At 37.6% G+C, this 15,405-nt stretch overlaps 2 protein-coding genes across 3 annotated transcripts in view; one reads left to right on the top strand and one right to left on the bottom strand.

Moving 5' to 3' along the window:
• LOC139943733 (uncharacterized) overlaps nucleotides 1–958 on the bottom strand; it is a 50,426-nt gene extending 49,468 nt beyond the window's left edge. The window contains exon 1 of the mRNA XM_071940491.1: nucleotides 880–958. Coding sequence (XP_071796592.1) covers nucleotides 880–954 — 75 coding nt within the window. The 5' untranslated portion in view covers nucleotides 955–958. The remainder of the gene's footprint in view (nucleotides 1–879) is intronic.
• Nucleotides 959–4,300: 3,342 nt separating this feature from the next.
• Nucleotides 4,301–15,402, top strand: LOC139943732 (bifunctional apoptosis regulator-like). 2 transcript variants are annotated; one of them, XM_071940489.1, is made up of 8 exons: nucleotides 4,301–4,686; nucleotides 7,099–7,508; nucleotides 8,191–8,389; nucleotides 9,279–9,438; nucleotides 10,447–10,601; nucleotides 10,951–11,136; nucleotides 11,684–11,880; nucleotides 12,387–15,402. In XM_071940489.1, exons 2-8 carry the CDS (start codon nucleotides 7,195–7,197, stop codon nucleotides 12,547–12,549), a joined length of 1,374 nt encoding a protein of 457 aa, XP_071796590.1. In that variant the 5' UTR covers nucleotides 4,301–4,686; nucleotides 7,099–7,194; the 3' UTR covers nucleotides 12,550–15,402. The 2 variants fall into 2 exon arrangements, with proteins under 2 accessions (XP_071796590.1, XP_071796591.1); XM_071940490.1 differs by lacking the exon at nucleotides 4,301–4,686 and adding an exon at nucleotides 5,907–6,030.
• The last annotated feature ends 3 nt before the right edge of the window (nucleotides 15,403–15,405 follow it).

Below are 15,405 nucleotides of genomic sequence, written 5' to 3'. Positions count from 1 at the left end.
CATACTTTTTATTAGTAACATCATGGTTTTTACATAGCCTACTTTTGCCAAAAGAGTTTTAGTTCTGATAGACTAGTCCAGCTTTGTGTTAAATAAACTTGTTGCTGCAAGAATGGAATTTTCATTTTGCAAAAAAGGAAGTATTATATGAACCAGCAGCCGATTTCACGAAGCGCTAGGATTAATTCTAACTCGAGTTAGGACGAGTAACCCGTCCTAACTTAGGATGGGTTCAATTCGTCCTACGTATTTGGATACGGAACTGAACCCATCCTAAGTCCTAAGATGAATCCTAAGTTAGGAAGAGTTTGGCGAAATCGACGGCTGGTCTTATTACATGCACATACCATGTCACCTGGGGTGGATTTCGCAAAGGTAGTCCTAACTTAGGACTAGTCCTAGGCAATGCTAAGAGATAGGACCAGTCTAGTTAGGACTAGTCCTAGGCAATGCTAAGAGATTGCCTAGGACTAGTCCTAAGTTAGGACTACCTTTGTGAAATCCACCAAGTACGTTTAAAAAATGTTTGTAATTCATACCACAGATTATTTTGTTGGTTAACAGCTTTCTCCTTTTACCACAAAACAGTGGTAAACAAAAAATGACACAAAAAAATAGTTTTTACAATTACGAATACTAAGAATTGCAAACTTCTGATAACGTTTTAGCCTTTGAGAAAGACACCTGTAGCTATGGTCGAAATATCAGACCATTAACAAAAACTTTCAAATATTAATATTTCCACAAATTGTCGCTACAACAGTACAGTCCGAAGTTACTGTGGAAACCAAAGGGGCTAAATGAACCAAAACATTTATAAAACCCATTAAAAAAGTATTATGAATTTTAAGACTGTGACAACGCTTTTTGTGTACATACCAATAGCTTCAGCCACACCACTGCCCAAAGTAACACTCCATTGCTAAAGGCACGTTTACACAACAAGCCCATCATGACTTTCAAAAATCTACTGCTGGCATGTCGACAAAATCCTCCTCAAATAACTTGCTAATTTTCAGCTAGTAATGAAGTCAGCTTTAATGGAACAAAGTAAGCTTCACTTTTCGCAGCAGTGTTCTTTACGCAGAACCTTGCAATACTGATCGGTAGACGATGGCAATGCCAATTAAAAACGCAATATATTTTAAGCGGGAGGGATGCGTTTTATCTCTTAATGCCTGGTTGATCACCACCAACCCCAAGCGATGCCTAATAAATATTTGGCAATTTAGATGGCATCACTCCGTTGCCATGGGAATAGGTTCCATAGAAGCAAAGAGGAAAAACACAGGGGAGTATTAATAATTGTAACACTAACAACAACTTTATGGTTTTATTACCATTTGATGGGATTATTGCAGCTTTGAGAAAAGCCCTATTCAAAACCGAAAGGAAAATATTCTCCTGGAAAAAAAATGAAATCTTGAGGGCAAAAAATATGGTAAAAATGTTGATTTTGCAAGTTCTAAAAACACACCCTAATGCACGTTCTAAAAATAGCACAAGGGTGAAACTTATAGCTATAATTTTTGTCTTAGGTAAAGCCAAGGATGATACTTTGTAGTGATGTAAAAGGTTTTATGAAATATTTGTTTTTTGGTGGGGTAGAGTTGTAAATATTAACTAAAAAAACAGATTTTAAGACCCCCAAATCGGCTAAAAGTGGCCTAAACACAAATAAACTGTTACCATGGCAACGTATTATGAAATGATTTGAAATTTAAGTTTTGTTTATTTGGACCCCAAATCCCTACCATCCACAAAGTATAAGAAAAATATTCCTTTTTTGTTCACCGTGGACGACGTATAACAATATTATTTGAAAAGACCCTTAAAGAGCATTTTTTCACGTTTTGGGAAAAAAGTCTAGTTTTGAGGCAGTAAGTCCCTGTCACAACAGGATACAATTGCCCAAGTTTTTCTCACCAGATATGAAAGTACCAATGTTGGCCCTAATCACAGCCGAAAGGAAAATTTTCTGAGACCCCTGGCAAGTTGACATTTTGGGGTCCAAAAATAGGGTAAAAATGGCGATTTTGCAAATTCTAAAATCATACTCTTTTGCATGATGCAAAAATAGCACAAGGGTGATATTTAAAGCAATATTTTTTTTTTTCTGAAGGAAGGCCAAGGATGATACTTTGTAGTAATATACAAGGTTTTTTGAAATAATTTTGCATTTTGGTGGGGTGGAGTTGTAAATATGAGCTAAAAACCAGTTTTTCAGACCCCCAAATCGGCCTAAAATGGCCAACAAACAAAATGAGCTGTAACCATGGCAACGGGCTGAATATAGAATTGAAAATGCAATTTTGTTTACTTGCACCCCATGGCCCTTCCACCCACAAAGTATAAAAAAATTAATTTTTTTGACCGTGAGCAAATATGTGAACTATTACCTGAACTGACTCTTAATGTCTGAAAACTGACAGAGAATGACTGATCTACATGTAGGATTAGATGTAGTTCGATCTCAGCAATCTGGAAAATGGAATAAATGAGATGGAAAAATAATAATTTCAACCCACATTCTATAGTATTTAAGTAACATTCATAAATACCTAGGACAGTTTCTCCATTTTGATTGTTAAGGTGACATCGCGTGGGGGTGTTTAAACGGATGATTATACGTGTATAACCACATCAGGAAGTGTTTAAAAATGGGCGTGACAGGCGAGCTTGCACCTGTGCTTATAAGACAGTTTACTTATTCCTATTGATGGAGAGCAACGGCTGGCCACATCATGAGTGATGCGCACGCCAATCTCCGTATAAGGAGTTTTTACCAGAGGGCCTTACCATTTCATAGCTGGAGGGGTGTTCATTGAACAACTGAAAAGTGTTGGACCACAAAGTTTTCGTGTTTTTTGACTGCAAAGGTATTTACATATGAGAATAACATTATGCTTGGCCGATATTAAACACTGTTTAAAACGGGTTACAGTCTGTGAGCTGATAATTTAATTACCCTTGCCTCCGGCTTGGGCAATTATCGCATCCAGACTGCAACCCGTATTAAACAGAGTGTTTAGAACCGTCCAAGCACATTCATAATCATTCCCATATTTAAACTTAGCTTTTTACATTTTTTACATTTCTCTTCTTCTTTAGTTTGATCTTAGGACCAAGGTGAACATTGAATAAAATTAAATTGTCAGTTTAGTGACTTCTAGTTGTAGTTGAGTTGACACTTCTAACACTTACAAAATAAACAAGTTGAGAAGTATTTCCAAAAATTAAGATATTGACCACAATTGAAGAAAACAAATAAGATATTGGGAGGTTCTCTGTTAATATTTATACCCTTAAATTTAAAAGTTCTAACCAAACTTTCGTTGACACTTATTTTCTAAGTTTCTCGAAAACAACAAGACCAGAGAGTGTCAGACTCAGAGGGAGACGTTTCCAACAACGTTTCATTATCAACCTCTCCCAATTACTCATTAAAGCCATTATACACTTTCGGAACAGAAGCAAAATAAAAGTTCACAGATTTACAAATAACTTACAGAGTTTATGGTAAAAGACTTCTCGGAAATATTATTCCATGAAATGCTTTACTTTTTGAGAAAACAATAAAACAATTATCAATTCTTATTATCGAGAATAACAGATTTATTTTAAACACATGTCATGACAGGGTTTGTTATTTTATATATAAGTTGTGATAAGTGTGGGCCTTTGGACAATACTGTTTACCCATTTACCGAAGCGAAAGTGTCCAATCCCCAAATCCAATGGCTTTAAAACACCAAGTAAGGTAAGGTTTTATGCCGTATAATTGTTTTGAGTAATTACCAATCAATAGTGTCCACTGCCCTTTTTTTAACCAAGCAGGAAGAAAATTTAACATGGACAGTGAAGGTAAAAACTAAAAAAGAAAGGGGACCTACCTATATGGTCTATTTCACTCTAGTGAATGACTGATGCCTGTGCCCCGTCCAGCTAAAAAATGCAAGCACCGCTAAGATTAAGATTGAATAATTATAAGGTATTAACTATTATTCATTAATCAAGATTACATAAACTCAACAACTGTACCAGTAATTTCCTGAATGACCTCTGGTCATGCTGGTGATGGCTAACTTTTTGGAATACACATCGGTGTATGGGTAAAACCAAAATTGAATATGGATTTTGCTTTGGAAGACGGAAGACAGATGACAGAAGTAGTGTGCAGCAGTAACCAAGAATCGCTTCTGTTCACGTGACTTGCACGTGCTATTGTTGACGTCTTGAACACCCATTTGGGAATGGATAAATCAATCGGGCACGTCTGTAAACCGACCCTGTAGTTTTGCATAAATAAATAAGGTCCATGTTTTTGTTCCAGTGTTTACTCGTTTCCCCATATCACTCTTGGTCTGCAATATCCCCGCTACACTGATAAAAATAACCAAGATTCGAAGTTGGTATTCTGTTCGGGATTGGGAAAGCTCTTGTTGAAGGCAAACGCCCCCACCAACAACCTATTTTCATAAGAATGAACGGGTTAGGTTCGGGGCGATGTGACATTAAAAGAATCGGTCTTTTCAACAAGAAAATCATGTTACGTACTTCAACTTGTCAAGGCTATTTTGGTTCATTGTTTCAATAGAATCGTTGGGATTGGACCACCACTGTGTTGTAATTACGCATAATTACACCTCCCTTACACAGGTTGAAAGGAGTGAAGGCCATTGTGATGTGAGTATTGATCAATTTGTATTTCAAAATCAGTAGTGTGACGATGGTCTGGTAATTAAATCCATAATGGTTTTTTTTAGTGCAGGCCCACTTGTCTGTTTGTGTCACACAAGTTAGTGGGGCTCTGTCACACATTAGTTAAACACGTAGCCCGTGTTGTGTTGTGTTGTGTTGTGTTGTGTTGTGTTGTTGTGTTCGTTGTGGTGTTTGTTCATAAATATGATTATGAAAATAAATATGATTTCTGTAAAATGTATGTTTGTATTGAAGTACTTCTAACTAGAGTACAGTCGTTTGACCAGTTCTGGATCACTTTTTGAATTCACATTGTTTTTTGTTGCAATCTCTTTGATATCTTAAACAAAAAAGTTTATCAGTTTACCTAAACATGACATAAAACTCACCAAGTATTCACTGACACAAAAAGATTAGTTCTTTTGAAGAGGCTTTAAGAAAAGTATTGTCACCTGTTTGACCAGTTCAGGATCAGTTGAATCTATTCTGAATCAGTAGAGTGCCCTTTATTGCAAACCCATACTCCCATTCATAAAACTGTCTCTCAAGGACACAAAACTTCAGAGGTGTGTTGGCATGGACTTGGACTTCATTTGTTTAGTGAATGTCATGCAAGTGTCTTCAATAGCAGCGCAAAAACCCAGTGACAAAACCACAAAACAACAGCAAAGGCAAATGAAAAAGTGAAGCGAACCTAAAAAGCATTATCGACCCCTCCAAGTTTAAATTTCTCAAAAAAAAAAATTCTAAAAGAATTTGTTGAAGTAATGTTTCTCAAAATCATCTGAATAAACTTTCTACTGCAGTAGTATGATTTTACCATACTTAGTAAGTTAGTGCGGCACCATTTGACGCAATGAGATGTTGAGTGATCCCGAACTGGTCAAGGGTAAGTTGCCCCCCTAAAGAAGATTTTGGTAACTTCGTCCCCTCAAAAAAACAAGATGTCTGCACAGTATTTACAGGAATGTTTTTTTACACATTTTTATCATTTTACATAAATATTTTTTGCCCCCGCACTCCAATTCTTAAGGTAAGAAGTTTTAACAGTGTTTTTCAACCAACATTTTTAAACAAAAAAATGATAAATTTCGCAGACAACCTTCAGGAAAACAGCCATAATTTTTTTGCTGATGATGTTTGGCACCTTATTTTGGGTTTGTTGGTTTAACGGGTGTTAATCTTCACATTTATCAACAGAAATTGGTAATAATGAGAAGTGATATAACTATTTGGTTATTGCAAAGTTGAAGTGATCCCGAACTGGTCAATGATCCCGAACTGGTCAAATGACTGTACTGTCCAGTCACCAGTCATGCAGAGCGGCCGGTATGTCAAGACAAGTCAATTGTTAATTGCATACTGATTTTATAGTTAATGATCAACAAAAATGCAAAACAGTTGCGAATTGTAACTTTCCACCTTCTAGAAACTAAGGGTAAGGGTTAGGGGAGCCTTAACCCTTACTACTTAGGTTCTAGTCCTCCATCCATGTCCTGACTCTTCTGTTGATTTCTAACTAACCCATTTTGTCCATGCCTTTTTCCAAATTACACAAGAACTGATCACTAAATCTGTTCTAATTTTGCCTATGCTTTACATGTTTATTGACGATCTGTAGCCAATTTCATGAAGTCGTGTGCTGGACTGCAACTAACTAACCTTAGCTTCACATCCAAACAAGCGGATCCTGCTAAGTAAACCAATGTTAACGCAAAACAAAACAAACAAAAGTGTCGCACTGCTTGGTGTTTGACATTTCTTATGTTGTACTATGAATTGTATAGTACATGTACTAAATTTAAAATAATTTGGCAAAAGAAAATATTTTTGTACCAAATGATAACGTGCATTTTTCGTTCCATCCGAAAAGTACTATTGCACGCTGAGTAAAAACATCCCTGTGTGTGCGTGTCTAGTCTTTGTGTACGCAGCAGTGTTACAAGGCACATACTACATTCGGTGTCTGCGTGTCTCAAAACAGCTGTACATCAGAATGCACATTGTCACTGTTGAATCCAACAGGCTGACCCAAAAGAAACGGGTGTAATTTCACAATTAAAAAATTGTAGGCACACACTTTGTTTTGAAAGTTGTATCCTCCAATCAAAATGTTTTAGATGTTTAGATCTACTTGGATGTTATATAAGACAAACAATGAATGTTTTTCATTTGTGTAAATATTATTTGTTGAAAGATGGAATGTTCCTTTCAACTCGACTCTGCCTCGTTGAATAGAACAATCCATGTTTCAACTCATAAACATATTCGCACCATTGCACTCATAAACATGTAGGCCCTATCATTATTTTGGTCTTCCATCAGTCACAAGATTTCAATCTCTGTTATAGCTTGGCTTTATCTTTGTAGGTCTAATCTTTGTAATTATTTTGACAGGGTTTGTCTGAATTCAAGAGTTACTGGATGTTGCATCATTCACCTTTAAACTGGAAAAAGGCTTAACTCTATCTTAGACTACAAAATATTAAAACCATGATTGAGACAAACAGAGAAGAAAGTCAGAGTAGACTATCACACACAGAGGACCCAAGTTACGATACCATGATCTCCAACACACAGTCAGCAGCCTTGCCATCTGAGGCCTTGCCAGCCAACCTTCCCATGCCCGAATCAACCTTCACCTGCGGGTGCTGTTACGAGACGATGGTCCAGCCGACGACGTTGAACTGTGGACACAGCTTCTGTCGGCTCTGTCTGGCCAGGTGGTGGAAGACTCAGAAGAGGACGACATGTCCAGAGTGCAGGTACCCTTGGACTGGGTTCCCGCATGTCAATATCATTCTCAGGTAAACTAGTTCAATCACTAAGACCTTCAACTACTATCTTTTTGTGTCCTATTCTCAGTCTATAGGCCTACTCCTATAGAACTATGAAGGTTGTTCCGCTATCGTATACACTAACAAGACGATAGCAGAGACTATAGCGTAATGAACTTCATAGTTCTAGGAGTACTATAGGCCCAGACCCCTTGCACAATGCACAGGGCACTCACACGCGCCTATCCTGTCTGCCATTTTGGGAGTTGAAATCGTGCACAAGCACGCAAAACAAATTTGACTTAAAAAATGATGGAAATGATAGGCGCACATTCCACAATATTCCCTTGGGAATAGGGGACGCCCCTTTCACAACTGGAACCCTTTACCCCTGATCTACCCCAGCAAATACACAAACCCCAGGAATTATAGTCACCCCTACTCAAAGCTGTAAAACCCTGAGTGTATCCTTAGAATGTGCAACGGGAACTCCATGGATTTAGGACCTCCATGTAGGTGGGGACAGTGTAAAAATGTGTCATTGAACCAGAGGGTAAAAAAAATCCTGGGAGCCTAGTGTTGTAATAAAGAGATACAGTGTGAATAGGGCAATGAATCGCCTGGCTCGATCCTTAGTCGGGAGAAACAATGCTTTGATCTCAGTATACAAATTACAGGTTTATAAATATAATATTTGTCATCAAAATTTCAGGAGTACGATAGAAAAGCTATACCCTGCCCAGGTCAAAGAAAGGACAACATCCTTGGAGTCGCCGACTAGCGTGACCATTTTGGAAGAATTCGAGGAGTTTGGGCAGCAGCTGGAAAAAGACCAGACGAAAGGCAAGACATCAACGAAGGCTCCACGGGGATTTGTCTGGGGAGTTCTGACTACGTTGGGGGTGGTCTTTGTAAGTACTCTAGATGGATTCTTTGCAATCAAATAGTGTCATCACAGAACCCTAAGATTGTAACAAAGTTGTTACCACTTCAAAATTATAAACAAATGTTTCTGAACAATTGATTAGGTTATGGTTGGCTTTTTGAATGAGGCTCATAAGGAACTCACAACACTTGCTCATTTGACCAAGTACAACATTTCAAATAAGAAACTCACAACACTAGCCCATTCAAGTACAAAATTGCAAATAAGAAACTCACAACACTTGTTCATTTTACCAAGTACAACATTTCAAATAAGGAACTCACAACACAAGCCCATTCAAGTATAAAATTGCAAATAAGGAACTCACAACACTAGCTCATTCAAGTACAAAATTGAAAATAAGAAACTCACAACACATGCTCATTTTACCAAGTACAACTATTCAAATAAGGAACTCACGACACTTGCCCATTACTACAAGTACAACATTTCAAATAAGGAACTCACAACACTAGCTCATTATAACAAAGATGAAAAATGCAAATAAGGAACTTTCACTTGCTCATTTTAACAAGTACAACATTTCAAATAAGGAACTCACAACGCTAGTTCATTACTACAAGTACAGCATTTTAATTCAATTCAATTCAATTCAATTCAAAACACTTTAATCATCCTTTGCAGGCAATTACAACAGTAGACCAGCTCAATATAAAAATGTTAAGATAAATTATGTATACAATATACAATAATTTAAAAATAATGACAACACTAGTTCATTTTAACAAAGATGAAACTGCAAATAAGTCGCTCATAGCACTGAGCCAATCAGCCAACACTGTAAAGGCTGCTTACTACATTTTGTATGCCCCATGATATTGATTTGTAACGGAAGTATAACATTGTATCTGTAGGTCATCCAGTTACTATTAAACTGGGGCAGTGGTGATAGCAACATGCTGGTGTACAAACCTCTAGGGACATGGAAGTCAGAAGAAGTGTCTCAGTGGTTGTATGAACTAGGCAGCTGGGCTGGTAACCAGTACAGTCAAAAGTTCCTGGAACATAGTATCAGTAAGTACTTGTATAGTATTAACCCCCAGCAGTGGCCCGGCCGAATGAAATAAGCCCTATTTGCAATGTGCTTATCGTTGCCAAGCAGTCTAGTTGACCAGACCCAAGCTCTGGTATTGTCAGCAGTACAGTGTGGGTTTGAATCCCGGTCATGATACTTGAGCAAGGCACCTAACCATAATCTAGTTGACCAGACCCATAGAGTTATTTATAAGAACTAGATGGCGCACGAGTGATGCTTCGTGCACAAACGCCACAGGACCAGAAGATGACAAGCGCGTCATTCTGCACGCGCGTTGAATATGAAATACACGTTTGAGGTTTTTTTTATTGAACGCTCACGCGATGCTGTTTGTTCAACTTACAAAATGGCCACACTAACACACGCAGTGAGATGCCAGTTTTGTCAACTTAGAAAATGGCCGCCTGCGCGCATGCCGGGGCGCGTATATCGGCCAGTGCGCCCTCTAGTTCTTATATATAACTCTATGACCAGACCCAAGCTCTGGTGTTGTCAGCAGTACAGTGTTTCAGCCCCAGAAATAACCCTGTTTCAGCCTCAGGAGTAACCCTGTTTCAACCGGTTGTTTGATAGCCCAAATCAGTTTTAAAAGTGTTATGTAGCCCACACCTTAAAGTGGCTGTCCAGTCATGTTATGTTAGCGATAAAAATCTTTTAAAAAAAACATGTAACCATATTCATTTCAATGGAGAATAATGCCGTTAACAAAAAACATTCCCAATGTATAAACACACTTTCTGAATAGTTTTGGAATGTTCGCTTTTGGTTGGATTGGTTGATTATTGGATTAAAATATTGCCAAATTATTAAGATACTCCCTAAAAGCAAGAAATATTTCCCCCCATAAACATCACCTCCTATAAAGAAGTACCATTACGTGTATATACAGTGGACAATTTTCAAAGTGCAGCTAGGGCCTGGGCAATGACTATTGGGTCCAAGCCTTTTATATTTGGTAAAATAAAACAGTGTCTTTCTTTTTGCAGATGGTAATTTATTAATGGGGTTGAATGACGAATCTCAACTTGAGGAAGAACCTTTTAATATTGAGAACCCCTTACACAGACGAGCAATACTAGCAGCCTTAGAGCGGATCAAGCAGAGAGGCGCCAAACCGCCAAGAGATTTCTGGGAGTATAAGGTACGAAAACACTTGATTGTTTGAAGCTTTGCATTGTGTGAAAAATCACAAGTAACTATAAATAGATAGTAGCATTGTAACTTATTGGTACAACCATGTACTGTCATGACTGTGGGAGTTTTGGGTCTGAAAAGAGTCGCGGTGTGGTCTTGAGGTTACGAACAGTATAGTCTGCTCATCTGATCAGTTTTAGTTACTTCTTAGAAAGAACTTTCAGACACAGTTCATTAATCTTTGAGAGCGTCCACAACGATTGGCCCCAATCTACATGTAGGGGATCTGGCTAGAGAACCTCAGATCAGCCTCAAAATTAGATTTTTGACTTGAAGTTTTTTCCTTCTGTTAACAGTCATTACACCGCGGTCTGTCAACATTCCTCTTGTACGCCGTCAAAGAGTTCCCACGCATCACGATCTACTCAATGTATATGTTCTATTACGAAGACGTCTTCCTTCCTTTTATTCACATCACTTGCCCTGGGAGTCACAAAGTTGAAGAAGACGGTGTGGAGGGACTACCGATGGCCATGAACTATGTAAGTCCAGAAACATTAGCCATGTTCACACTGAATCTCTTATCCTCCTGTAAAACAGGTCCTGAAACTTTTGTCTACCCCTCAGTTACCCTGGCAAACACTGTGTCCTTATGCCATAGGAATCCGTTTGCATATTTCAAGTTTTACGGCTTACTCCTACCTGGGACTGAAGCAGGGGTGGCTTTTTTCTGTGGTATGCCCATTTGCCGGGGCAGACCAGGGGTAAAGCAACCATAGTGTGAAAAGGCCAGAGTGTACCATTGAAAATGCAGGAAGAATTTGACAGACATTTCTATCAGTAACACTTCTCAGATTCACATTTTGGGGGATTCACTTTCACAGTTTTGGGGAAACCCCATCTTAGAGTGAAAACATCAATTCAAAGTGAAAGGATTCTCAAAATGCTTTATACTATAGAAAACTGCTATACGTTGCCATATGTTAGTTATAGGTTGTGTAAAATAACAGCAGAGAACAAAAATGAATGCCCTTTGCCAAAAGCCAATGATAATTACCTACGTTTGAATTTCCTACAACCCCGTCACAGAGTGAAAACATTGAGTGGGACCAATGGGTGGAGTTCATTCCCAAGTTTGTCTTCTTACCTTACTACCTTATGGCTCAGCTTTCCTGGGCATGGCTCGACGTCAACTTCATGCCCATGCTCTTCATTCTTGCCAACTGTGTGTTCCTGACAATGAACGAGGCTAAAGCAATAAGGACGGTCTTCAGGCACGGATTAAAGTAAGTTGCTGATCCTTTGACTATTGACTTGGTTTTCCACATAATGTTAAATAACAATGTATACTTTAATATTAATTTTGGTTTTACATGTACATGTACACCATTGTGTTTTACCACTGTATACTCAGTACGTTTCTTGAGTTCTGTAAAAAAAAAAAAGGACATATCACTCGAGTGGGATTTGAACCCATGACCGTTGCTATTTTTCGAGCAGAGTCTTACCAACTAGTTCATTGAATTTGCCCGGTAGCTGGAGGCAGTTCGAATCCTATGTTGTCAAGAAATGTAATGTAATTGGTTGGCAGTAAAACCACTACTTGCTGGGTAGATTATGTTCTTTTGAGAACTTGTCTTGCTTTGTATGCATAGTCTACTACCGCGAATTGTTTGGAATTTGAAAGACTTAATCTCTACTACCTAGAGTAGATTTACAGAATTTGGGAGACTTCTTAGTGCTACACTAGTGATAGTGATATTTTGAAACTCTTTTGTCTTTTCTGTCATAGAATGTTAGTTCCAACAATCAAGAAGCCAGTTAACACCATGTTGTTCCTGTTGGTCTCCGTGGTCATGTGGCCACTGATCCCATCCATCGTCTGTGATTTTGCATTCTACGTCTCCCTCTACTATTCACCGTGTGGAAACTTCTATACAGTCTTCATGCAATGACCCTACAAGAACAACATGAACTCTTAAAAAAAAGGGCACACACGTTATTCAATAGACCTAATTAAATGCATTTACATCACCCAGCCAACATCTTACAGGTAAAACGTTGACGCAACATTAAAAACGCACAGATTTATATGCGCTGCGCACAGGTTTGACCAAACAGTAGTCTCTACTTGACCTCTAGGTGAGGGCGCCCTACTGTTAGACATTATGTGCATAAAAAGGGTCTATAGCCAAGCACTCGCCCAGTAAATGGCAAATACTCTGAACAGTGAGTCTGTTCCGATCTAGCGAACGTACAGGTAGGTGCAATCTTCTACTAAATTTGGGCGAAGGTAACAGTTGCAACAGGTTGTTTCAAAAGGTGTATTCACGTTTACCCAAGTTTGTTGGACTGATTCATTTCATGATTATTCGGTACATTGGCCAGTCTCCTGATGATAAACTGAGCATTGTTTTGTTTTTTAATAATAAGAAACTCTACTTTATCTCAATTCAGGTTTTTCTCACAGGCATGCAACTTTTTCAGGATTTTTCCTGATATCAAGATTTTCTCAAAATCTCCTTGATGAGCCCTCAAATTTCTCTTGATAGAGGTGAAACAGACACCCAAGGGATAAGGCAATACATGTAGTCCACATTGTGTCCACACGGGTATTTTTTGGTTTCCGGTGATGCACTGAGTCTGTTAACCTCCTGAACTGAACTGTGCTGGTAATCTGTGGAATATGTTCCAGTTCTAGAATGTGAGTGAAATAACTCTCTGAGCCATTTTAACTTTGAGGATTTTTCACATTTGGCAAATCTCATGCCTGTGCTAAGAACCAACACCTATCTCTAGATCTCCCCCAAACAAATTTATCAAGTAATAAACCTCAGGGGGGAAACTGACAGGGTAAATGTAAAGATGATTTTGGGTCGATCAAAGAAAGATTGACAAGAGCAGGACTTGAACCTGAGACCTCAGGATTAACATGCCTGCTCTCTACCAACTTACATGTAGTTATCTACATTGTGTAGCCCCAATGTTGGTAGTCTCTCTATTTTGTCAATATCTTTGTTCGGGTGCCAATCGGAAGACATCAACATGATAAACCTGTAACTGCCCTATAGCCAGGAATCACACCCAAATAATATTTAATTTACATGTTTGATGTAGTCATTTCATGTATTTACTTGGATTTACCCGTAAACCTACTCGGCTCTTTCACCATGCAAATCTTAGTACCTAACCATGCTAACCAATCAAATATTTCATCATCTGCTCAAGAAATTTCATTGACCGTACAACTTATAGACAACAATTTGATTTTCAACATTTTCTTCTAGTTTCAGATTACAGTGTATATTTGTTTGATTTGTTTTGTTGTTTGGTTTCATTTGTGTACATGTAAATGCGTAACTTTCATTTTAATTTTAAAAAGTGATATAAACACAACTTATTCTTTTTGCAAAACATTTCTTGACAACTAGAATAATCAACTAATATGTTCTCTTGTATAAATACAAACAACATGCATTACTTTAAAAACTCATCTTCAAAACAGTACTAATTGTTGGGTATTTTTGTGTGATTTTAATTTGTTTGATTGGAATGAAGATATGGTACTGTTGTAAGTGTCAATAATATGGTATGATAGTGATCAATTTTTCTTCATATTTTATTTGAATAATTTTATTTAATTTAATGTTTCCTGCAGATTGGCCTATAATAACCATTTCTTAGTTGTGTTCATGGCATCAATGAAACCTTTGCCTTTGCTCAGATTCTAGCCATGCTATTTGACAAAAGGGTGGTAATGATTTTAAAGCCTATTTTAAAAGATTATATTACAGTAATTTTCAGACCATAAGCCGCGGCTTGTGAATTAATTTTCATGCATTCAGCATGTTCCATGGCTTATATTTGAGCCAGATTAAACATTGCACGTCAATTAAGCTTTAACAATTTTCACTGAGTTGGAATGTCTAGCTCTTCAGTTTTAGGCAGATCTCTTGATGAGAGACGTGGAGGACACAAACCTGGAAATATCATAAATTGCTACTCAGTATTAGTATTCAGTGTGCAAAAAACATTGTTTTAAATAATTTGCTACGCCAGCCTGCTGAACAAAATTGTTGCCTGTATTTTAATCCTGTCACATAACTCATAGTGTGGCTTAAAGACATTGGACATTATTGGTAAATGTCAAAAACTAGTCTTCACAGTAATTACCAATAGTGAGTGTCATTAAGGGTTAGAAAGTCATACAACAAACTATTCAGGTAGAGCTTGGCACCAAAGAAACTTCAGAATTTGTATTAATGTATGTAAGTCACATCCAATGCAAGTGTATATAATTTTGCAAACAGTAATTCATGTTTTAAAGGAAATGATTTCAATATTGTGCATGGTTCAGCATCACTGAACTATATGCACTGCTGTATGCAGTGATGAGTAACATTGCCTGCGTGACAACTTTCAATTTTTTTTTTAGATGAAATTGCCTGACCCCAAGTTTGATAAAAATGTTAAATAAAAAATCATTACCATTAACACTCACTTGATGAGTAGCACAATGCAGCTATTGATTTAATAAACTCTTTGAGAAAGTATTCCCCTCCAACAGTCCCAAGTAGTATGGTTTGGATAATTTTTCATTCAAAACCAGAAACCAAGTGGAGAATTTTGTTTTTTAATTGTTGCTTTATTTCAAAGTTTTTTTTTTTACAATCATAAAGGTTTCATGTGGGCACACATTTAAAGAAATCACGAATGTATAACCCAATAAACAAGAGTTATGTCATTCATTTCTGTACATACTGATGATGTGGTTGATGAGAGAATATACATATTAATAAAGAAGTAGATAT

Source organism: Asterias amurensis, chromosome 11 (genome assembly GCF_032118995.1).
Source record: "Asterias amurensis chromosome 11, ASM3211899v1".
NCBI classification, from domain to species: domain Eukaryota; kingdom Metazoa; phylum Echinodermata; class Asteroidea; order Forcipulatida; family Asteriidae; genus Asterias; species Asterias amurensis.
The sequence above is the reverse complement of the archived record's forward strand: the minus strand, read 5'-3'. Positions and strand labels throughout refer to the sequence as shown.

Coding starts and splice junctions, on each gene's coding strand:
- LOC139943732 (XM_071940489.1), top strand. CDS start 7,195: ATGATTGAGACAAACAGAGAAGAAAGTCAGAGTAGACTATCACACACA. Junction 7,509..8,190: donor CATGTCAATATCATTCTCAG/GTAAACTAGTTC, acceptor TCAAAATTTCAG/GAGTACGATAGAAAAGCTAT. Junction 10,602..10,950: donor GAGATTTCTGGGAGTATAAG/GTACGAAAACAC, acceptor TTCTGTTAACAG/TCATTACACCGCGGTCTGTC.